This window comes from Lepidochelys kempii, chromosome 1, assembly GCF_965140285.1.
Source record: "Lepidochelys kempii isolate rLepKem1 chromosome 1, rLepKem1.hap1, whole genome shotgun sequence".
Classification (NCBI taxonomy): Eukaryota; Metazoa; Chordata; order Testudines; family Cheloniidae; genus Lepidochelys; species Lepidochelys kempii.
The window spans coordinates 61,110,291-61,134,008 of NC_136380.1; the positions used below are offsets into that span (position 1 = coordinate 61,110,291).

General features: G+C 44.6%; 1 protein-coding gene across 1 annotated transcript in view; it reads left to right on the forward strand.

The window, feature by feature from the left end:
- Positions 1 to 351: 351 nt before the first annotated feature.
- Positions 352 to 23,718, forward strand: part of LOC144930624 (uncharacterized) — a 459,911-nt gene continuing 436,544 nt past the window's right edge. Inside the window, exon 1 of the mRNA XM_078853083.1 lies at positions 352 to 1,222. Within this exon, the coding sequence (XP_078709209.1) occupies positions 640 to 1,222 (583 nt within the window). The 5' untranslated portion in view covers positions 352 to 639. The remainder of the gene's footprint in view (positions 1,223 to 23,718) is intronic.

Here is a 23,718-nt window from a genome sequence, read left to right on the forward strand (position 1 = left end):
TGAATAAATTGAATAGGATTGGTCCTAGGACTGACCCTTGGGGAACACCACTAGTTACCCCTCTGCATTCTGAAAATTTACCTTTTATTCCTTTCCTTTGTTCCCTGTCTTTTAACCAGTTCTCAATCCATGAAAGGCTCTTCCCTCTTATCCCATGATAACTTAATTTACGTAAGAACCTTTGGTGAGGAACCTTGTCAAAGGCTTTCTGGAAATCTAAGTACACTATGTCCACTGGATCCCCCTTGTCCACATGTTTGTTGGCCCCCTCAAAGAACTCTAAGCCCTGGTCTACACTAGGACTTTAGGTCGAATTTAGCAGCGTTAAATCGATTTAAACCTGCACCCGTCCACACAGTGAAGCCCTTTATTTCGACTTAAAGGGCTCTTTAAATCGATTTCCTTACTCCACCCCTGACAAGTGGATTAGCGCTTAAATCGACGTTCCCAGCTCGAATTTGGGGTACTGTGGACACAATTCGATGGTATTGGCCTCCGGGAGCTATCCCAGAGTGCTCCATTCTGACCGCTCTGGACAGCACTCTCAACTCAGATGCACTGGCCAGGTAGACAGGAAAAGAACCGCGAACTTTTGAATCTCATTTCCTGTTTGGCCAGCGTGGCAAGCTGCAGGTGACCATGCAGAGCTCATCAGCACAGGTGACCATGATGGAGTCCCAGAATCGCAAAAGAGCTCCAGCATGGACCGAACGGGAGGTACGGGATCTGATCGCTGTTTGGGGAGAGGAATCCGTGCTATCAGAACTCCGTTCCAGTTTTCGAAATGCCAAAACCTTTGTGAAAATCTCCCAGGGCATGAAGGACAGAGGCCATAACAGGGACCCGAAGCAGTGCCGCGTGAAACTGAAGGAGCTGAGGCAAGCCTACCAGAAAACCAGAGAGGCGAACAGCCGCTCTGGGTCAGAGCCCCAAACATGCCGCTTCTATGATGAGCTGCATGCCATTTTATGGGGTTCAGCCACCACTACCCCAGCTGTGTTGTTTGACTCCTTCAATGGAGATGGAGGCAATACGGAAGCAGGTTTTGGGGACGAAGAAGATGAGGAGGAGGAGGAGGTTGTAGATAGCTCACAGCAAGCAAGCGGAGAAACCGGTTTTCCCGACAGCCAGGAACTGTTTCTCACCCTAGACCTGGAGCCAGTACCCCCCGAACCCACCCAAGGCTGCCTCCTGGACCCAGCAGGCGGAGAAGGGACCTCTGGTGAGTGTACCTTTTAAAATGCTATACATGGTTTAAAAGCAAGCATGTGAAAGGATTACTTTGCCCTGGCATTTGCGGTTCTCCTAGATGTAGTCCTAAAGCCTTTGCAAAAGGTTTCTGGGGAGGGCAGCCTTATTTCGTCCTTCATGGTAGGACACTTTTATCACTCCAGGCCAGTAACACATACTCGGGAATCACTGTAGAACAAAGCATTGCAGTGTATGTTTGCTGGCATTCAACCAAAATCCGTTCTTTCTCTCTCTGTGTTATCCTCAGGAGAGTGAGATATAATTCATGGTCACCTGGTTGAAATAGGGTGCTTTTCTTCAGGGACACATTCCTGCTGGGCTGTTTGCCTGTGGCTGAACAGAAATGTTCCCCGCTGTTAGCCACGGGGAGGGGGGAGGGTTGAGGGGGTAGTCACGTGGTGGGAGGAGGCAAAATGCGACCTTGTAACGAAAGCACATGTGCTATGTATGTAATGTTAACAGCAAGGTTTACCCTGAAAGAGTGTAGCCACTGTTTTATAAAATGTGTCTTTTTAAATACAGCTGTCCCTTTTTTTTTCTCCACCAGCTGGATGTGTTTCAATGATCACAGGATCTTCTCCTTCCCAGAGGCTAGTGAAGCTTAGAAAGAAAAAAAAACACACTCGAGATGAAATGTTCTCCGAGCTAATGCTGTCCTCCCACACTGACAGAGCACAGACGAATGCGTGGAGGCAAATAATGTCAGAGTGCAGGAAAGCACAAAATGACCGGGAGGAGAGGTGGAGGGCTGAAGAGAGTAAGTGGCGGGCTGAAGAGAGTAAGTGGCGGGCTGAAGACAGGGCTGAAGCTCAAATGTGGCGGCAGCGTGATGAGAGGAGGCAGGATTCAATGCTGAGGCTGCTGCAGGACCAAACCAGAATGCTCCAGTGTATGGTTGAGCTGCAGCAAAGGCAGCTGGAGCACAGACTGCCACTGCTGCCCCTCTGTAACCAACCGCCCTCCTCCCCAAGTTCCATAGCCTCCACACCCAGACGCCCAAGAACGCGGTGGGGGGGCCTCCGGCCAACCAGCCACTCCACAACAGAGGATTGCCCAAAAAAAAGAAGGCTGTCATTCAATAAATTTTAAAGTTGTAAACTTTTAAAGTGCTGTGCTTAAAGTGCTGTGTGGCATTTTCCTTCCCTCCTCCACCACCCCTCCTGGGATACCTTGGTAGTCATCCCCCTATTTGTGTGATGAATGAATAACGAATGCATGACTGTGAAGCAGCAATGACTTTATTGCCTCTGCAAGCGGTGATTAAAGGGAGGAGGGGACGGTGGTTAGCTTACAGGGAAGTAGAGTGAACCAAGGGGCGGGGGGTTTCATCAAGGAGAAACAAACAGAACTTTCACACTGTAGCCTGGCCAGTCATGAAACTGGTTTTCAAAGCTTCTCTGATGCGTACCGCGCCCTCCTGAGCTCTTCTAACCGCCCTGGTGTCTGGCTGCGCGTAACCAGCAGCCAGGCGATTTGCCTCAATCTCCCACCCCGCCATAAACGTCTCCCCCTTACTCTCACAGATATTGTGGAGCACACAGCAAGCAGTAATAACAGTGGGAATATTGGTTTCGCTGAGGTCTAAGCGAGTCAGTAAACTGCGCCAGCGCGCCTTTAAACGTCCAAATGCACATTCTACCACCATTCTGCACTTGCTCAGCCTGTAGTTGAACAGCTCCTGACTACTGTCCAGGCTGCCTGTGTACGGCTTCATGAGCCATGGCATTAAGGGGTAGGCTGGGTCCCCAAGGATACATATAGGCATTTCAACATCCCCAACAGTTATTTTCTGGTCTGGGAATAAAGTCCCTTCCTGCAGCTTTTGAAACAGACCAGAGTTCCTGAAGATGCGAGCGTCATGCACCTTTCCCAGCCATCCCACGTTGATGTTGGTGAAACGTCCCTTGTGATCCACCAGAGCTTGCAGCACTATCGAAAAGTACCCCTTGCGGTTTATGTACTCAGCGGCTTGGTGCTCTGGTGCCAAGATAGGGATATGGGTTCCGTCTATAGCCCCACCACAGTTAGGGAATCCCATTGCAGCAAAGCCATCCACTATGACCTGCACATTTCCCAGGGTCACTACCCTTGATATCAGCAGATCTTTGATTGCGTGAGCTACTTGCATCACAGCAGCCCCCACAGTAGATTTGCCCACTCCAAATTGATTCCCAACTGACCGGTAGCTGTCTGGCGTTGCAAGCTTCCACAGGGCTATCGCCACTCGCTTCTCAACTGTGAGGGCTGCTCTCATCCTGGTATTCATGCGCTTCAGGGCAGGGGAAAGCAAGTCACAAAGTTCCATGAAAGTGCCCTTACGCATGCGAAAGTTTCGCAGCCACTGGGAATCGTCCCAGACCTGCAACACTATGCGGTCCCACCAGTCTGTGCTTGTTTCCCGAGCCCAGAATCGGCGTTCCACAGCATGAACCTGCCCCATTAGCACCATGATGCATGCATTGGCAGGGCCCATGCTTTCAGAGAAATCTGTGTCCATGTCCTGATCACTCACGGGACCGCGCTGACGTCGCCTCCTCGCCCGGTATCGCGTTGCCATGTTCTGGTGCTGCATATACTGCTGGATAATGTGTGTGGTGGTTGATGTGCTCCTAATTGCCAAAATGAGCTCAGCGGCCTCCATGCTTGCCTTGGTATGGCGTCCGCACAGAAAGAAGGCGCGGAACGATTGTCTGCCGTTGCTCTGACGGAGGGAGGGGTGACTGACGACACAGCTTACAGGGTTGGCTTCAGGGAGCTAAAATCAACAAAGGGTGTGCCTGTACATCAAGGAGTATTTCAGGCAGGACTGCACGGAGGGTTCCAATAAGAAATGGTGCACCAAAGTTATCGTTGTTATTGGAACAAGGAGGTTAGCCTGGCCTCTGATTGATACATGGCTAGATTAACCTCGCTGCGCCTTCTCTGTGACTGACTGCAGTGTGATCTAGACAGGGGAGGAGGAAAATGAGTCCAAAACAAATCTGGTCTATTTCTTGTTCTGACCCACTCCATCGATCCTTTACATCTTTGGCTGGCAGCAGACAAAAAAGGCACGAAATGATTGTCTGCCCTTGCTTTCACGGGGGGAGGGAGGGTGGGAACGGGGTCCTGACGATATGTACCCAGAACCACCCGCGACAATGTTTTAGCCCCATCAGGCATTGGGATATCAACCCAGAATTCCAATGGGCAGCGGAGACTGCGGGAACTGTGGGATAGCTACCCACAGTGCAACGCTCCAGAAGTCGACGCTTGCCTCGGTACTATGGAAGCGCTCCGCCGAGTTAATGCACTTAATGCACTTAGAGCATTTTCTGTGGGGACACACACACTCGAATATATAAAACCGATTTCAAAAAAACCGACTTCTATAAATTCGACCTAATTTCGTAGTGTAGACATACCCTAATAGATTAGTAAGACATGATCTCCCTTTACAGAAACCATGCTGACTTTTGCGCAACAATTTATGGTTTTCTATGTTGTTGACTATTTTATTCTTTACTATTGTTTCAACTAATTTGTCCAGTACTGACGTTAGACTTACCGGTCTGTAATTGCCAGGATCACCTCTAGAGCCCTTCTTAAATATTGGCGTTATATTAGCTACCTTCCAGTTATTGGGTACAGTAGCTGATTTAAAGGACAGGTTACAAACCATAGTTAATAGTTCCGCAATTTCACGTTTGAGTTCTTTCACAACTCTTGGTGAAAGCCATCTGGTCCCATTAACTTGTTACTGATAAGTTTCTCAATTAATTCCAAAACGTCCTCTAGTGACACTTCAATCTGTGACAATTCCTCAGATTTGTCACCTACAAAGGACAGCTCAGGTTTGGAAATCTCCCTAACATCCTCAGCCATGAAGACTGAAGCAAAGAATTCATGTAGTTTCTCCGCAATGACTTTATCATCTTTAAGTGTTTTTTTTGTATCTCAATCGTCCACGGGCCCCACTGGTTGTTTAGCAGGCTTCCTGCTTCTGATGTACTTAAAAAACATTTTGTTATTACCTTTTGAGTTTTTGGCTAGCTGTTCTTCAAACTCGTTTTTGTCTTTTCTTATTACATTTTTACATTTAATTTGGCAGTGTTTATGCTCCTTTCTATTTACCTCACTAGGATTTGACTTCCACTTTTTAAAAGATGCCTTTTTATCTCTCATTGCTTCTTTTACTTGGTTGTTAAGCCATAGTGGCTCTTTTTTAATTCTTTTACTGTGTTTTTTAATTTGGGGTATACATTTAAGTTGAGCCTCTTGGCTCATTTAAGTTGAGTGTCTTGGAAAAGTGTCCATGCAGCTTGCATGGATTTCACTCTAGTCACTGTACCTTTTAATTTCTGTTTAACTAACCACCTCATTTTTGCATAGTTCCCCAATGTTACTCAGAAAAGTTTATGTGGCTGATATCCTCAGGTTTCTGGCAAATCAAAGGACACCTGATTTCTTCTTACTCAGCAGTGTGTGGGATAATACAAAGCTTCTGCAGGGTAAGATACATTTTGATTGACAGTCCACTTCCCCATTAAAGCAGTGTTACAGGTGGTGAAGTTCTTTAATTGGGGTAATGCTGCTCTTACAGTGAAGTAAAATGTCAAGAATGTAGGGGTCATAACAAAAAGGTACGTTATCCACAACATAGGACTTGACAAGATCCAAAAAATGAGCATATGTTTGTGAAACATCTGAAAATTCAAAGTTGTTTTCATTTTAAAGTGCTCAAAATGCACTAATTTTTGATTTTTCCCCAATTTTTTCCCCAAGTTGTTAAAAAAGATCATCCACATGATTATCAATTGACTTTCCTTGCTGAAAACCTGGTTTGAATAATGTTTTTGATAATGATTTGTGATTAAAAATTTATTTTAAAAAATAATGAAAAATTTAGACAACAAAGTTTGTTTTTGAAAACAAGGTTATTTTTCAATAGGAAAAACTATTCTTTCAAAAAAATGTTGACCTACTCTACATCTGATAACACCACTGTCACAAAACTAACCCAGTGCTTGGCCAATATGAGCTCATGGGTGAGGAACAGCTACCTGAAGTTCAAACCTGAGCAAGACATGGTATGCTGGATAGTTGAAGCAAACACTTGGAGGAGTTTGCCACCACAAAACAGTCAGCTGTGAACAAAGATGCACACCTATGACTGGACAAGTCGGCCAGCAGCTTAGGATTGCTCCTGGATTCCTCAGTGATGCCAGATTCACATAGCAGCATCCCAAGTAGCACTTTATAGCGTCTGTGCCTGGCTAAGTGACTGCACTTCCTCATGGTGGATGATGACCAGGCCTCAGCCATACATGCCTTTGTTACCTCCTCACTCGACTACAGCAATGGAATCCACCTGGGTGTGAAACTGTAAGCGCTCAGGAAATTAAACTAGTACAGAATGCAGCAACTCACCTCCTCAGTGACATGGGCTACCATGAGCACATCCAAACTGACCTACCTTCTCAAAACTCTCTACACTTTCCACAGAATAGTGTGTCAAATTCAAGGTTTCAGTCCTCATCTGTAAGGCGCCCAATGGTCTGATCCTGGAATATCTAAAAAAAGAAAAATCACATAATGGTCTGGTACAAGGACCATTGATGATAATTCTACTTCTGTGGAGCAATGGGATATCTACTGTAAGGATAAAGTTAATTTTAGCAGGAGATAGAGCTTTCTTTGGGGCCAGTCCAAGGCTATGTAATGAACTCCTGCAGGATCAAAGAACGAGTACAAACTAGGGCTGTCAAGTGAGTAAAAAAAATTAATAATGTTTAATTGCGTGATTAAAAAAAGCAATCACAATTAATCATGCAATTAATTGCACTGTTACACAATAATAGAATACCATTTATTTAAATATTTTTGGATGTTTTCTACGTTTTCAAATGTATTGATTTCAATTACAACACAGAATACAAAGTGTACAGTGCTCAGTTTATATTTATTTTTATTACAAATATTTGCACTGTAAAAAACAAAAGAAATAATATTTTTCAATTCCCCCCTTGCAAGTGCTGTAGTGCAATCGCTTTATCATGAAAGCTGAATTTACAAATATAGAATTATGTTTTAAAAATCCTGCATTCAAAAATAAAATAATGTAAAACTTTAGAGCCTAAAAGTCCACTCAGTCCTACTTCTTGTTCAGCCAATTGGGAAAACAAACAAGTTTGTTTACATTTATGGGACATCATGCTGCCTGCTTATTATATACGTCACCTGAAAGTGAGAACAGGCATTCACATGGCCCTGTTGTAGCCAGCGTCACAAGATATTTATGTGCCAAATGCCCTAAAGATTTTATGTCCCTTCATGCTTCAACCACCATTCCAGAGGACATGTGTCCATGCTGATGACAGTACAAAGCAGTACAGGCCAACGCATGTTCATTTTAATCATCTGAGTTCAGATGCCACGAGCAGAAGGCTGATTTTCTTTTTTGGTGGTTCGGGTTCTGTAGTTTCTGCTTTCGAATGTTGCTCTTTTAAGACTGCTGAAAGCATGCTCCACACCTTGTCCTGCTCAGATTTTAGAAGGCACTTCAGATTCTTAAACCTCGGGTCAAGTGCCGTAGCTATCTTTAGAAATCTCATATTGGTACCTTCTTTGCATTTTGTCAAATCTGCAGTGAAAGTGTTCTTAAAACAAACAACATGTGCTGGGTCATCATCTGAAATTGCTTTAACATGAAATATATGGCAGGATGCAGGTAAAACAGGACAGGATACATTCAATTCTCCCTCAAAGAGTTCAGTCATAAATTTAATTAATGCATTTTTTTTAACAAGCATTATCAGCATGGAAGCATGTCCTCTGGAATGGTTGCTGAAGCATGAAGGGGCATACAGATGTTTAGTATATCTGGCACATAAATACCTTGCAAAGCCAGCTACAAAAGCGCAAACGCCTGTTCTCACTTACAGGTAACATTGTATATAATAAGCAGGCAGCATTATGTCCTGTAAATGTAAACAAACTTGTTTGTCTTCCCGATTGGCTGAACAAGAAGTAGGACTGAGTGGACTTGTAGGCTCTAAAGTTTTACATTGTTTTGAGTGCAGTTATGTAACAAAAAGATTCTACATTTGTAAGTTGCACTTTCACGATAAAGAGATTTCACTACAGTACTTGTATGAAATGCATTGAAAAATACTATTTCTTTTGTTTATCATTTTTAGAGTGCAAATATTAGTAATCAAAAATAACAGTATAAAGTGAGCACTGTGCACTTTGTATTCTGTATTGTGATTTAAATCAATATATTTGAAAATGTGGAAAAACATCCAAACATATTTAATAAATTTCACTTGGTATTCTATTGCTTAACAGTGTGATTAAAACTGTGATTAATCGCTATTAATTTTTTTCCGTTAACTGTTCAGTTTTTCGTGTGAGTTAACTGCGATTAATAGACAGTCCTAGTACAAACCTCACTACTTTCCATTCTGAGTATAAAGCAAGGGTAAAGAAACAACAGGAGGAAGAGAGACAAGAAAACCAATGAGGAGAGACAGAGAAACTTATGAAAGGAGATGCTGTGAGTGAGGGTGAGGACAGAAAAACAGACATGTAACTGCAGCAGCTCCTTCTGCAGCTAAACTGGCCAATAAAACAAAACAAGAATCTTTTTAAATGAAAAGAAATCTCTTCAGTAGTGAGTCTCCTTTTGAAAGGCAGGGGGGCTGTTGGTTCCATGGTAGCTGATGTGAAAATAAAGGCATTTGGAAAAGCCTGTTCCACTCTGACCATCTCTGGGATTTGGACAGAAGAACGGACACAGGCAGCCAGAGGAAACTGCTGCAGTTGAGAATTGCTTCCACTAACACAACCTTTTTTTACCCAAGACCCCCTAAACCACCAGCAGTGATGCGGGGGGGATGACACACTGGAACAACATGCCCCCGACCCAGATTTCTGCCTTCCATTTGGCTCTGCAACCTGATGTGATGATGTAGCAGAGCAGAGCAATGGTGTGTTTCCTTGGCTAGCTGTGCCTGCTCATGGAGTCAATGGCTGTGAAGCAACCCCTTCTGATGGGAGGGAGAGATCTCTCCTCTGCAGAGATGCTGCAATTTTTGGTTGTGTCCCACCCCCCAACCAGTGTTCCCTCTAATTTTTCCCACATGTGTGCAGAATGAATGTTGTTATGTGCACCAATATGGAGGTGATGTGTGACATGTCACTTTTATATTGGTGCACATAACAAAATTAATGGGGGGGTGGGGTTGAGGGGTTCAGAGTGTGGGAGGGGGCTCAGGGTTGGGGCAGAGGGTTGGGGTGCAGGGGTGTGAGGGCTCTAGCTGGGGGTTCGGGCTCTGGGGTGGGGCCGGGAACGAAGGGCTCAGGGCTGGGGCAGAGGGTTGGGGTGCGCGGGTGAGGGCTTCATCTGGAGGGAGCAGGCTGTGGGGCTGGGGATGAAGGGCTTGGGGTTCAGGCTATCCTGGGGCTATGGTGGGGAGAGAGGACTCCCCCCAGCTCTCTCTCTCCCAGCAGCAGCACCTGGGCTGGGGGGGGAGAGGGGCTCTGGCACAGCAGGTCTGGGCCGGGGCTGGGAGAGGGGTGCCCCTACCCCAGCCATGGTTGGTCCAGGGCTGGGTTCAGGCCAGGGGAGGGGCGCCTCTCCTCCAGCCCCGGCAGGTCTGGGCTGAGGCTGGGTTTGGGCTCGTGAAGGGGTGCCTGTCCCCCGGCCACAGCAGGTCTAGGGCTGGGTTAGGGCTGGTGGAAGGGTGACTCTCCTCCAGCCCTGGCAGGTCCTGGCTGGGTGGGTACCTTGAGCACCTGCACAGCACTCAATAGGCTGCTGCACGGCCGTGCAGCTTACAGGGAACTTAGACCCCAACCCAGACAGACTGGGTGGCCTCCTGAGGTGAGTCAGGGGGTGGAGGTGGCTGAAGCCCAAGCCCTGCCACCTGGGGCTTAAGCCTGGCCCTTAGCAGACCTCCTGAAATCTGCTCACAGCCCGCCAGAGGGCCCCAGACCTGCAGTTGAGAACCAGTGCACTAACACCTTTCACAGCCTTAGAACCAAAATGTTGTTGATTCTGCAAACTGCTTAGGAAGGTGATTGGAGGCCAAGCCAACGTTCCCAAAGAAAGTCCAGATGCAGAGAAGGAGACCAAGTCAGAGAGGGAGGGAGAGCAATCCTGGCAGTCATTCATGAGCCAAGAATACAAAGACCGCAAAGGTATGGTCTACATTGCAGCCGGGAGCAAGCCTCCCAGCCCAGGCAGACAGACTCACACTAGCTCAGCTCGAGCTAGTGTGCTAAAAATAGCAGTGTGGACTTTGCAGCTCCAGTGGAGATTCAGGCTAGCCACCTCAGCTCAGACCCAGGGGCTCAGGTGGGCTTCAGAGCCCAAGCTGCTGCCTGAGCCATAACAGTCACCCTACTTTGTTTTAGCATGCTAGTGCCATCTGAGCTAACCTGAGTTTGTCTACCTGGGCTGGGAGGCTCACTGTGCACTGCAGCATAGACATACCTCAGCAAGCTATACTATGCGTGACAGGGAGAGACGGTCACCAGCCTGCCACAGGATCAAAAACTGGGAAATATAGCCTGACATCACAACCTGATTATGCCAAACAAACTGGGATTGTAGAAACACAGTGATGCCATCGCTCAAGAGACCCAGTATCACAGCTAGAGTGTGGGCAGACAGGCCTAATGGGTGGAACCAGAGTCAGGGGCCAAGGACCAGACCCAAGGGTCAGAGCCAGAGGCTCAGGAACCATAGCTGAGGGTCAGAAGCCAGGAACCAGCAGCAAGGCAAAGGAGCGGAGTCCATCACAGCAGCCTGTTGAGGATCCACCTAATTGCAATGGACAATTCCTGGTGTTCCCTCCAGGCTTAAGTAGTGTGCCTGGACCAGTCAGGGACCCCAGGAGCACTGCCAGTCAGGCCATTTGTGGCCAACACATCGGTGGCTCTTGGGCCTGCAGCCCCATCAATTAGTGCTTTACCAGGTGGAGCGTGGATACAAAAGTCACCATGGAGCCAGCAGACCTAGGTCCTAAGCCTGTAGATTCTCATTCCCAGTATGATCATCAGACCCCCGGGCACTCATCTGGAGAACAGGAAATAGCAGATGCTAGGACACCTCCTTGAGGGTGTTCAACTTTTGGTTTTTGCAGTATCTGTAACTTTTATGGGAGACTGGACCAAACCTGGAGGCTCTAACACAGGCTGAACTTCTGCTGGATTCTGCACAGCCTTTGAGTCCACTGCTTTTATTATTTTTATGAGCTAAGTGCTCTGCTCTCTACAAAACACAATACCTGCCCTGAAGAGCTTATCAAAATAGATGGGCTACATAAAATATAGGGAGAGGCCCAGAGGTTCTGTCTAAGAGCATCTTTTTTCCCTCTCTCTCCTTTAATAATGGGTGGATGACAGCACGTTTGCTGATGTGGGTGAGTATTTGTTGGCTTCATAGTTGAGTTTTGAAAGCAAAGGGGATTTTAAAGCAAAGCATATATCTGGAACATTGGAATAAGGAGGGAATTCTAGGTGTAGGAGAAGTGAAGAAGAAGGCACAAAGATAGGAGCAGGAGTAGGATATGAAGGGAGTTTGTTAGCAGAGAGAGTCAGTGACTGGTAAAAAATTAGAGTAGTGATATGTGCACAGAGTAATCTGGTTTTGCCCCCTCTATACTGAAGACCAAGGACAGCATATAAATCTACATGGCGTGACTAGAACCAAATTAAGAAAAGCCACATGGGATCATATCTTGACACAAGGATGAGAGGATATAGACTTAGCAGCTCCACCCAATTTATCTGAACTTGACTGATTTTAGACAATCAGCTCAACAAGTCTTTAATCAATGAAGCAGAATCTAATCTAAAAATCATCTAGCTCAGTGGTTCTCAAAGCCGGTCCACCGCTTGTTCAGGGTAGCCCCTGGCGGGCTGGACCAGTTTGTTTACCTGCCGCGTCCACAGGTTCGGCCGATCACGGTTCCCACTGGCCGCAGTTCGCCAGGCCAATAGGGGCTGCGGGAAACGGCGTGGGCCAAGGGACGTGCTGGCCACCCTTCCGGCAGCCCCCATTGGCCTGGAGCGGCAAACTGTGGCCAGTGGGAGCCGTGATCGGCTGAACCTGTGAACGCAGCAGGTAAACAAACCGGTCCGGTCGGCCAGGGGCTTTCCCTGAACAAGCAGCGGACTGGCTTTGAGAACCACTGATATAGCTCACAGGTTGGGGGGGGGTGGGAAAGCTAGGTTAGCAATCCCAAAGCTGTACTGCACTTCATAGCTCTTTGCTACCATGTTACCTAACAGGCAATCTGGATTTTTGATCCAAGCACTAACTTCCTTAAGGTTAAGGGATTTGTCATGGGATACACTCATTGCTAGCAGCGCCTCCTGCTGGCCATCTTGGGAATTAGCTCCACCAGGCTTGCACTCCCTCTGGTGGTATCCTCTCCTCCCTGTTTCACTCTGCAGTCCTGCTCACTCTCAGATCTGCAATCTCTTCATGGCTTGGCACTACAGCCAGGTCACTAACGTCCTCCCCTTGTGGGGAATTCACAATCTTTCCAGACCCGGTATCTGGCTGGCATCTCCAATGCCCTTGCCACTTCCCAGCAGCTGATAGGGGAACTCAGGCCACCCTCTACTTTGTGTTCCAGTCTAGGGACCCTATAATAAGCAGCCAAGGTCTCTGTACCATCCAACCTCTTGCTGCTATTTCCCTATGCTTCTTCCTACCTGTCTGGCTTCCCATCCCGCCCTGGGTTTGCCAGCATACCAACTCCCTCCATTCAGGGAGTGACTGCAGCCTACTTCCCTGTAGCTTTTGCCTGCAGCCAGCTATCTGGCTTTATACAGGCCCGCCTGTTCCTGCACAAGTGAGCCTGTTTCTTTAATTAGGACTTTCCCCTTAGCATTCAGTCTACCAGGTTAACTGGCCCATCTGGCCTCTATTAACCCCTTCTACTTCTGTGTAGGGTGGACACCTGATCACAAGATGCCACTTGTCAGATGAGTTCAGTGTGAAAGACCTATAAACGTAGCTTGAAGCTTCTATTGGACACTAGCCATGAAATGTTTTTAAGAATTTACTGAACCTAATGTCGCCCCTCTAGCAATCCCACTTTGTGCTGTGATTCCTGTCAGACTGCGCAAGAAAAGTAAGGCAAGGCAAAGTTTGGAATAGTAATTGGATACTTCCAAAGAAAAACTTCTAGGTGTATCAGGAAGACCCGTTTAGAGATTAAGTAGATGAAACTCTAGTATTAATGTAGTTTTGCTTCTCCTTACAGGAAAGGTTTGACACACGTCCAAATCAGAATACATGCGAATAACAGATGAACGTTATGGCCTAGGTCATTCCACTCTCCAGTCCACAGGTTTTTAGTTTGCTCTTTTGCATAAGCAGCAATTAAAATGTTCTCGCACTTTTATAGAACAAAGTTCCCTTCCAAAATCTGTTTAATCAGACGGAAGAACTATACTAGCTTTCTCTTCTACTTCCTATGAAACAACCTCCAGTTTCTTCTCCCCCATCCACTATCTTCTCTCTCTATTTTTCTAGCAAGTCCAAAGTGAATGCACCAGGTTCTGAGGTACCTACATTGTCCTGCACACATACAGTAATGGTGAAATCAGACTCTGAACTCCATTAATTTATACAACAGCTTCATTAAATAGTTGTGTCCCATTCCCCTCTGTTCTTTGTTTGAGGGAAACAGCCATCGCCATTTTATTTATTACAACTGCATCTACACTGGCAAAACTGGGACCTGCGATTCACTACTCTCAGGTTTTATCTAGAGTAGGATTTAAAGGTGTTTTTCTATAAGGTGTTAGCTATCACCAGTCTAACAAACATGTTCTGAAAGTCTGGAGATGACAGGCAAGGTAGACAGTAGCCCAGGGGTGGCCAACCTGAGCCTGAGAAGGAGCCAGAATTTACCAATGTACATTGCCAAAGAGCCACAGTAATATGTCAGCAAGCCCCCATCCGCTCCCCAGCCCCCAGTGCCTCCCGCCTGCCAGCAGCCCACACCAATCAGCGCCTACTCGCCCCTCCCCCTGCCCACCACAATCAGCTGTTTCACATGCACAGGAGGCTATGAGGGGAGGGGGGAGAAGCGAGGGCATGGCAGGGTCAGGAGAAGGGGCAGGGGCCTTGGAGGAAGGGGTGGAGTCGGGGCGGGGCTTGGGGCAGAGCAGAGGGTTGAGCAGTGAGCTCCACCCAGCACATTGGAAAGTTAGCCTCTATAGCACCAGCCCCGGAATCAGTGCCTAGGTAAGGAGCCGCCTATTAACCTCTGAAGAGCCGCATGCAGCTCCAGAGCCACAGGTTGGCCACCCCTGCAGTAACATGGACTAAGCTGATCAAGTTAAAGCCTAGGCTTGCCTCTAGGCTCTAACATATGCTAAGATGGTTGAGTGAAGTATAAACTGCTTTGTCTACACTAGAATTTTAGAACACATTAGCTCCCACAATCTAACACACCTTTTATCCTAGTCACTCTGGACAAAGCCTAAATTACGTTAGAAGACATAGTGTAAAACACATCTGTATACATTGTTAGTGCCACTCATGGAGTTGCACCAATGTTGAATTATATGTCCAATTTTTCCTAGTGTACAGCAGGCCAAAGCGTGGCTCAATTTTAAAATCTTCTCAGGCTTACACTGAAATTTTTGCGATTGGCCCTATAATTCTCCTAGTCTCCTGAACTCTTTTTATCAGATATAGCTGAATGTTTCATACGAAGAGCCCTAAGAGTTGAAAAAGCGCTTCAGAACATTAATGTGGAAAGGCTCAGGACTCAAGGGACAATCAACAGCTCTGTGGGACAGGTATAAAATGAAACATTATACAATAATTCTCATCTCTTAGGAGTAAATCTAAGTTCTGCTGTTCTCTTGCATTTCAAAATCACATTTAAAACTTGAACTTTTCCCCCTGTAGCACATGACAGATCAACTTTGCGCCAGATTCTAAAACCTGATTCCAAAAAGCCTCTCCTGACTAGAGGCTGAAGCCAGCTCAAATAGTTGGACTTTATTTTGGCACACTGTGTACTGGCATGTTAAAAATTAAGCTTCATGTTTTTGGCTTTACACCTCAGTGCTTAGATTAATTGATTAATGTGTCGGTTATTAATGATAATTACTAAACAAAAAATACAAACAAAGATCACAAGAAATCTGTGGAAAGTATTAGTGAAGGTTACAAAGATTTTTGCCTCTGTTTGCAGAGCAAATATAGGATTCTGTAAAGATGTTTCTGTGTTTGTCTCTAATTTTAAACTGTTTCGTTTCAAGTTAATGGTATAATTCCCACACACAACTTCATTAATTTACAGTGTCTTAACAGGTTAGCTGACACAATGCTGAACAAGGTTTCACTGTCAATACTGACCAACACAAGCCATGTTCAGATTTACGTCAGCTAATGCAGTTGTTACAGTCCAGAAATAGTAAGATATCATATTGTAGACCATGCTTAGTGTTAAGCAAGCTCAAGTGTGTTTCCTCACAAAGCAAACACTGACAAGCTAGGAAATCATACATTAACACAACATTTACACAGAATGAAATGTGAATCCTCAGCCATTAGTCCATTAAGCATTCGTCCAAAAGTACAGAGAAGGGCAACAAAAATTATTAGAGATATGGAACAGCTTCCGTATGAGGAGAGGTTAAAAAGTCTGGGACTGGTCAGCTTAGAAAAGAGACAACTAAAGGGGATATGATAGAGGTCTAAACAATCATGAATGGTGTTGAGAAAGTAGTCATCTCTTTTTCAGTCCCAGTCTTTTTAACCTCTTCATATGGAAGCTTATGGGCAGAGCGTAATGGAGACTGCAAGAGGCTAAGCCTCCCCAAACCTCACATTGCCGGAGGGGTGGGGTGGGGGCAGTGACGGATTTGGGGGCCCCAGAAAAATCTCCTTCCGCCATGGTCCCGGGGGCCCAGAGCTTTTCCGATCTCAGAGCCACAGTGGGGGGTGGGATCTCGGGGAGAAGAGCTGGAGTGGGGGCGGAACAGGGGCGGGGAATAGGGAGAGGCTCCAGGCTCAGAGCTCCAGACAGGGCCGAGAGCTCCACAGCAGTCCTGTCCAAAGCTGAGAGCTTGACTCGGGCTGGGGCCGAGCTCTCAGGTCCCTCACCCTGTGGCCCCAACTGAGCTCTCAGGCCTGCCCACACTGGCCATGGGGGGAAGGGGCCGAGCTCTCAGCCCCGCCCCGGCTGGAGCCATTGGGGGCTCAGAGCAGCAAGCAGAGGCGTGGCTTTGGCTGGAAGAGGTGGGGCCTTGGCCGGAAGAGATACAGAAGGGAGCTAGCCTCCCCAAGGGGAAGCTTCACCTACCACCCACGTGGAAGCTGTTCCATACCCTTAATCATTTTTGTTGACCTTCTCTGAATCTTTTCCATTCCTAACAAATCTTTTTGGAGATGAGGTGACCAGAACTGCATACAGTATTCCCAGTGTGAAAGTACCATTGATTTATATAGTGGCATTCTGATATTTCTATCTTATTATCTATCCCTTTCCTAATGGTTCCTAACATTCTATTAGCCTTTTTGACTGCTGCAGTACATTGAACAGATGTTTTCTGAGAACTATCCACAATGACTCCAAGATCTCTTTCTTGAGTGGTAAAGGCTAATTTACACCCCATCGTTTTGTATGTACAGTTGGGGATTATGTTTTCCATTGTGCATTACTTTGCATTTATAAATATTGAATTTCATCCACCATTTTGTTGCCTACTCACCCAGTTTTGCAAGATCCCTTTATAACTCTTTGCCGTCTGCTTTGGACCTAACTATCTTGAGTAATTTTGTACCATCTGCAAATTTTGCCACCTCACTTTTCACACCATTTTCCAGATCATTTATGAATATATTGAACTGCGCTGGTCCCAGAACACATCACAACACATCACAGCACAGCACAGCACAGCACATCACTACCTCTCTCCATTCTGAAAACTGACCGTTTGTTCCTACTCCTTGATTCCTGTCTTTTAACCAGTTACTGATCCATGAGAGGATCTTGCCTCTTATCCCATGACTGCTTAGTTTGCTTAAGAGCCATTGGTGAGGGACCTTGTCAAAGGCTTTCTGAAAGTCCAAGTACGCTATATCCACTGGATCACCCTTGTCCATATTTGTTGACCTCCTCAAAGATTTCTAATAGATTGGTGAGGCATGATTTCCCTTTACAAAAGTCATGTTGACACTTCCCCAACAAATCATGTTCATCTATGTGTTTTATAATTCTGTTCTTCAATATAGTTTCAACCAAGTTGCCTGATACTGAAGTTAGGCTTTCTGGCCTGTAATTGCCAGGATTGTCTTTGGAGCCTTTTTAAAAAATTGGTGTCACATTAGCTATCCTCCAGCCATCTGGTACAAAGCTGATTTAAGTGATAGGTTACATAGCACAATTAGTAGTTCTGCAATTTCATATTTGAACTCCTTCAGAATTCTTGGGTGAATATCATCTGTTCCTGGTGACTCATTACTGTTTAATTTATCAATTTGTTCCAAAACCTCTTCTACTGACACCTCAGTCTGGGACAGTTCCTCAGGTTCGAAACCCGAAAACAATGGCTCAGTTGTCAGAATCTCCCTCACATCCTCTGCCGTGAAGACTGAGGCAAAGACTTTATTCAGCTTCTCCTCAATGGTCTCATCTTCCTTGAGTGCTTCTTTAGCATCTCGATCATCCAGTGGCCCCACCCATTGTTTGGCAGGCTTCCTGGATCTTATGTACTTAAAAAAATGTTGCTGTTAGTGTGACATTATCTGATTAGAGTATGACCATGCAAATCATTGTTGCTACCACCGTTATATGGTTGCAACAAACCTTATGCAAAGTGTGATGCATGGCCAGAAAGGGTTAAGCATCCTGCAGAATAAATGACCTAGATTCAACCTTTAGGGACATGCTGGTAGATAATGGTTGTGTTTTGTGTGTTTACACGTATATGGTTAGAGGTTAACAATGTAATTGAGCAGTCCCTATCTATCCTGTATTCTGTTAATTCAGAGATCAAAAGGAAATATTAACATTTAAATGAACTATAAACATAGTGATATCATTGTATTCATCTCTCTTTGAAATGCATAGCAAATCACCTGCGAATGGTGGAAAACAGGCAATTGCTTTATGTTAATCCCTGTAGCTAATTACCGGTGATGCTTAGGAAATAGATCTATTTCAAAGTCTGCATGATTGCCTATTGTTCGCCTAAGGACTCCAAGCTATCAAAAGAAGGCCTGGAACTGTATAAAGATGTCTGATCCTGGGTCCTCATCCTCTTTATCTCGGATCTGCTTGATGCTTCATGCAGGGGAAGCTTAAGCCATAAGACTGAGATCTCCATTCCTATCTGGATCACCCTGAATATGGATATTGGACTAGAACCTATGGAGTAATTCTGAAAGAACCCTTTGCAACTACAAAGCTCACCATCTCTACTATGATTCCGATTTCAGAACTGTACTCATGTCTGTATGTATACTGATCTTTTAACCAATACTCTCTCTCTTTTCTTTTTTAACAAATGTTGCTTTAGTTAATCAGGATTGGCTGTAAGTATTTGGGTAAAATCTGGAATATTCATTAACCTGGGAGGTAATATGTCCAATCGTTTGGGACTGGTAGAACCTTCTTATATGATGAATAAGATTTTCAGTAATTCTCATCATATTTGACCGGGTGTCTGGGTGGAGGCCTGAGGCTGGGTTGCTTTAAGGGTGTGACGGTTGCACTCTATATGATTTTATGAAAATATGCTAATGAGTGTGAATATAATATAACTGGAATATGCTTCATACAAAAGATCTCTTGTAAGGTATCATTACAAAGCTTATAATCTACTGAGTGTGGTCATCCTATTTGTATGTATGTATCAGTCTTGTATCTGAAACTAGAAATATGAAATATAACTCTGAGGGCCTATTGTAATTATGTAAAGTGTGGGCCATTAATGGTGGTTTGGAATCTTGATGGCTCCCATTAACCAGGACAATTGACTGTAGATGGCTCTGTTTACTTGCAAGTCTTCCTGAATACCTGTGTGCTAGCAAGTGGGTAATGATGTCTTACAGTGACATGTGATCATGTCAGCTGAACTGGACTCCATCTTTAACCTGGCGCTTTTCCATTTAGAAGGAGGGATGGGAACCCAGAGAGGGACAAAGGATTCCCACCTTGTGCAAAAGATATATAAGGGGGTGGAACAGAACAAAGGGGGCTGCAGTCATGAGAAATTCCCTAGCTATCACCTGAGCTGGACCAAGGGCTGTACCAGGGGAAATAATTGTGCCCAGACTAGGAAGGCATCCAGTCTGTAATAGAAGCTTATTGAAACATCTGAGGGTGAGGTTTTATCTGTATTCAGTTTTCTTATTTTATTAGGCTTAGACTTGTGTGTTTTATTTTATTTTAATTGGTAATTCACTTTGTTCTGTCTGTTACTACTTGGACCACTTAAATGCTACTTTTTGTATTTAATAAAATCACTTTTTACTTATTAATTAACCAAGAGTAAGTATTAATACCTGGTGGGGGGAGGCAAACAGCTGTGCATAGCTCGCAGTTAGTGTTATGGAGGGTGAACAATTTATGAGTTTACCCTGTATAAGCTTTATACAGGGTAAAATAGATTTATTTAGGGTTTGGACCCCATTGGGAGTTGGGCATCTGAGTGTTGGAGACAGGAACACTTCTTAAGCTGTTTTCAGTTAAGCCAGCAGCTTTCAGGGGATGTGGTTCAGACCTGGGTCTGTGTTTGTAGCAGGCTAGCATGTCTGACTCAAACCCAGGGTTGAAGTCCCAAGCTGCCAGGGAAAACAGGCTTAGAGGTAGTGTCCGCACATCAGGTGGCAGTCCCCAAGGGGGTTTCTGTGATCCAACCCGTCACAAAGGGAACTGTGTTGTAGGCTTCTGAGTAACCAGTAAGGTATTACAGAAGCTGTTTTGTGCTGGCTTGGTAAATCTAAGTATTGGAATATCCACCAGCATTGGGAATTGTCTGCCCCATTCTTTGCTGTTCACCCTGATTGAGTATCCTCAGTGTGCCCCCCCCCCCGGGATCCCGGTCACTTTTGCTAGTTGTTCTTTAAATTCTTTTCTGGCTTGCCTAATTATACTTCTAAACTTGACTTGCCAGAGTTTATGCTCCTTTCTATCTTCTTCAGTAGGATTTGACTTCCATTTTTTAACCACTTCTTTTACTCTTTTTAGCCATGGTGGCATTTTTTTTGGTCCTTTCACTATTCTTTTTAATTTGGGAGTATAAATTTAATTTGAGACTCTATTATGGTGTTTTTAAAAAGTTACTATGCAGCTTGCAGGCATTTCACTCTTGTGACTTATCACTTGATAAATTTCCGTGTTATGTTCATTCCCTCTCAACCATCTGGCACCAGCCACTGTCAAAAGACAGGATACTGGGCTAGATGGACAACTGGTCTGACCCAGTGTGGCCATTCTTATGTTCTTATATTATCATCTTAATTAAAATTAAGTAATACTGTAACTTCCCATCGAACATATTAAACAACTGAGAAATCATCTGGATTGCATAACCTTAACTCTTACCTTGTTGTGATGTTATCTAATTAGAATATAACCATATAGATCATTGTTACAACCATTGTTATATATATGCAGCAAATATTATACAAAGGTTGTCGAGTGAGGTGTCTATGAAAAGGTTATGTTTCGCTAGTTATGATTATGCTATCCATATGCATGTCTCATTTTTGTATGTGAAATTATAACTATTGGACTATCCACCAGCTTTATGGGGATTGTCTGCCCCATTCTTTGCAGTTCACCTAATTGAGTGACCATAGCTATCCCCCACTGGAACAACAGTCACAGCCAGATATGCCACGTACCCCACTTTGTGCTAGAGAAAGAGCGGCTGTACAGAGTGTAGCAGAACTCACAGTCGGGGGTAGTAAGAACTCACTTACTGGTACCTCATAACTAACACCAAGCTATAATGTAGCTAGTTCAGAATATTCTCTGCATGAGGCAGCTAGAGAGGGAGCAGACTGTGGAGCAGTTCCTTTTTCTGGCTGGATCACTAGAAATGGGACACACCTGCAGCTAAGAATGCCCCAAAGGCCCCCCATCATCCCAATGCCATTATTGGAAACGCCATTTGAAAGAATATGGGTTGACATGGTGGAGCCTTTAGAAAAGAACTCCTCAGGAAACTAATGTGGTGGACTACACCACTCACTATCCAGAAGCCATAGCCTTGCATTCAGCTAAGACAACAGTGATCGCTCCTGTGCTTATGAGACTCTTTGTCCAGGCAGGTTTCCAGTTGGAAATATTGACTGACAGGGCTTCCACCTTAAAATCAAGACTCTGAGAACACCAGTGTACCATCTGCAAATGGATGGCCTGATGGGAAGATTTAACAAAATGTTGAAGATGTTAAAACTGTTTGTAGAGACCAAGCCTAGGCACTGGGACCAACTCCTCCCATCGCTGTTATTTGCTGTGTGTGACGTAACCCAAGCCTCAATGGGGTGCTCATCCTTCAAACTTCTCTATGGACACCAGGCATGAGGAATCATGTATCAAGAAGGTTAGGAGAAGCAATATGCAAACACACTCAGTACAACCCAGTACATTATACATCTACTAGAGCACCTTAAGACATTGAGCACTTGTGCAAAAGAGAACTTCTTCTGGGCTCTCTACAAAGGCAAGAACAGCAGTACAACCAAAAAGCACACTTACAAATTTTCCACCTGGGAGACAGGGTTCTGTTGCTATCACCATCCTTGGAGTCAAAATTGATGACTCATTGGCAGGGCCCACGTTGTAGCCTTTCATTTTATTTAAAGTGAATTTTGTAATGTGGTATTATACCACTTTGGGTTCGGCTCTGGTGGCTACAGTTTCAAGCTAAACTGTGTGAAAGTCACCTCTGCTACTTGATTTAGATTTAGAATCTCTAGAAACACATAAAGACAAGGGTAGTGACCACACATACATTCACAAGTACAAGTCTAGTCTGATATACAAGTTTTATTAAAGTTATGATTACCTAAGCATATAGAAATTCTATACAGATCCATGCAAAGGTTACAAATATAGTTACTTACATCCTTAACAATAGGGTTATGGTCTGATGGGTCTCTCATGGATTGATCATCAGTAGAGGGACGGTTCCTGCTGGAATTTCCCATAGAGAACTCAATTTTCTCACTCTGGGCACCCCCTTTTTATAATGTGATTCTGACTATACCTCATTAGTATTTACGCATATCGTGCACCCTGTGGGTCATCACATTTTTCTAACACATGCCCTATTTTGTAAGCAAAAAATTACTCTTACTGTTAATTTTTCACAATATCACACACTGGAACATCTTTTTCCATAATCTTAGGGCATCAGGTTATTCTTTGGTCACTTACTTACAGCATTTCTTAACTCTATGGCCTAGTATGGCTAAGCTAAAATCTTACAGGCCTTAGCCTGTAGGCCTTGTGTTTCAGCCCTATTTTCTTAGATACTTAATACATGGTTGTGACACTATACCCCATATTAATCATAGTGGCATGATTATGATATGATTATGACATAATTATAATACATTTTGTACAAGATATGTCTTGTAAGTTGTCTATGGAAAAGTGATGATTTGCCGAATATGATTATCTTATTTGTATGCATGTATCATTTTTGTAGCTGAAGTTATGAATATTGACTATGTATCTGCACTTCAAATGTGCTTGCTCTGGGTAACACCCACAACTAGCCTTTCAGGTATAACAATGAAGAAGCTAGACAGTGCTGATGGCTCATCAACAGAGTCAAAGGACCATGGAAGAGCTTAGCCTTCCTGTGAATGTTTCAGCCAGCCTATGAGTAAAGGTGCCATGACTCAGCAGGGTATGCTAGAGCATGTGACCAGACCACATGACACTGAACTCCATTTCGGTACCTGTATTTTTCCATAAACTGGACTGGGAACTGAGCATGGAACAAAGGATTCCTACCATATGGAAAAGCTATATAAGATGGGGAGTGACATCATTTCTTGGCCTCATTCTCCACACAAGAGAACTCCTAGAAGCACCTGAGGAACAAAGACTGAACTGGGGGCAAGTGCTGGTCTCAGGATAAAGGGATTTCTAGCCTGTGAATGAAAACTTGGTGGACTGCTTGTATCATCAATCAGGGTGAGAGATTACTGATTCAAATCCTAGCTAATATTTTAGGCTTAGTTTGTGTTTTTGTTTATTTGCTTTGACCTGTTTGCTATTGCGTATAATTACTTAAAATCATCTTTCTTTAGTTAATAAACTCGTGTTATGATTTATCTTAACCAGCGTGTTTTGAGTGAAGCGTCTGGGAAAATCTCAGCTCTGTGAACCAAGGCTGTTGCATATCTTTCCCACAATGAGGGGAAAGCGAATATATTAATGAGCTTACATTGTACGTATCCCTGTGCAGTGCAAGACA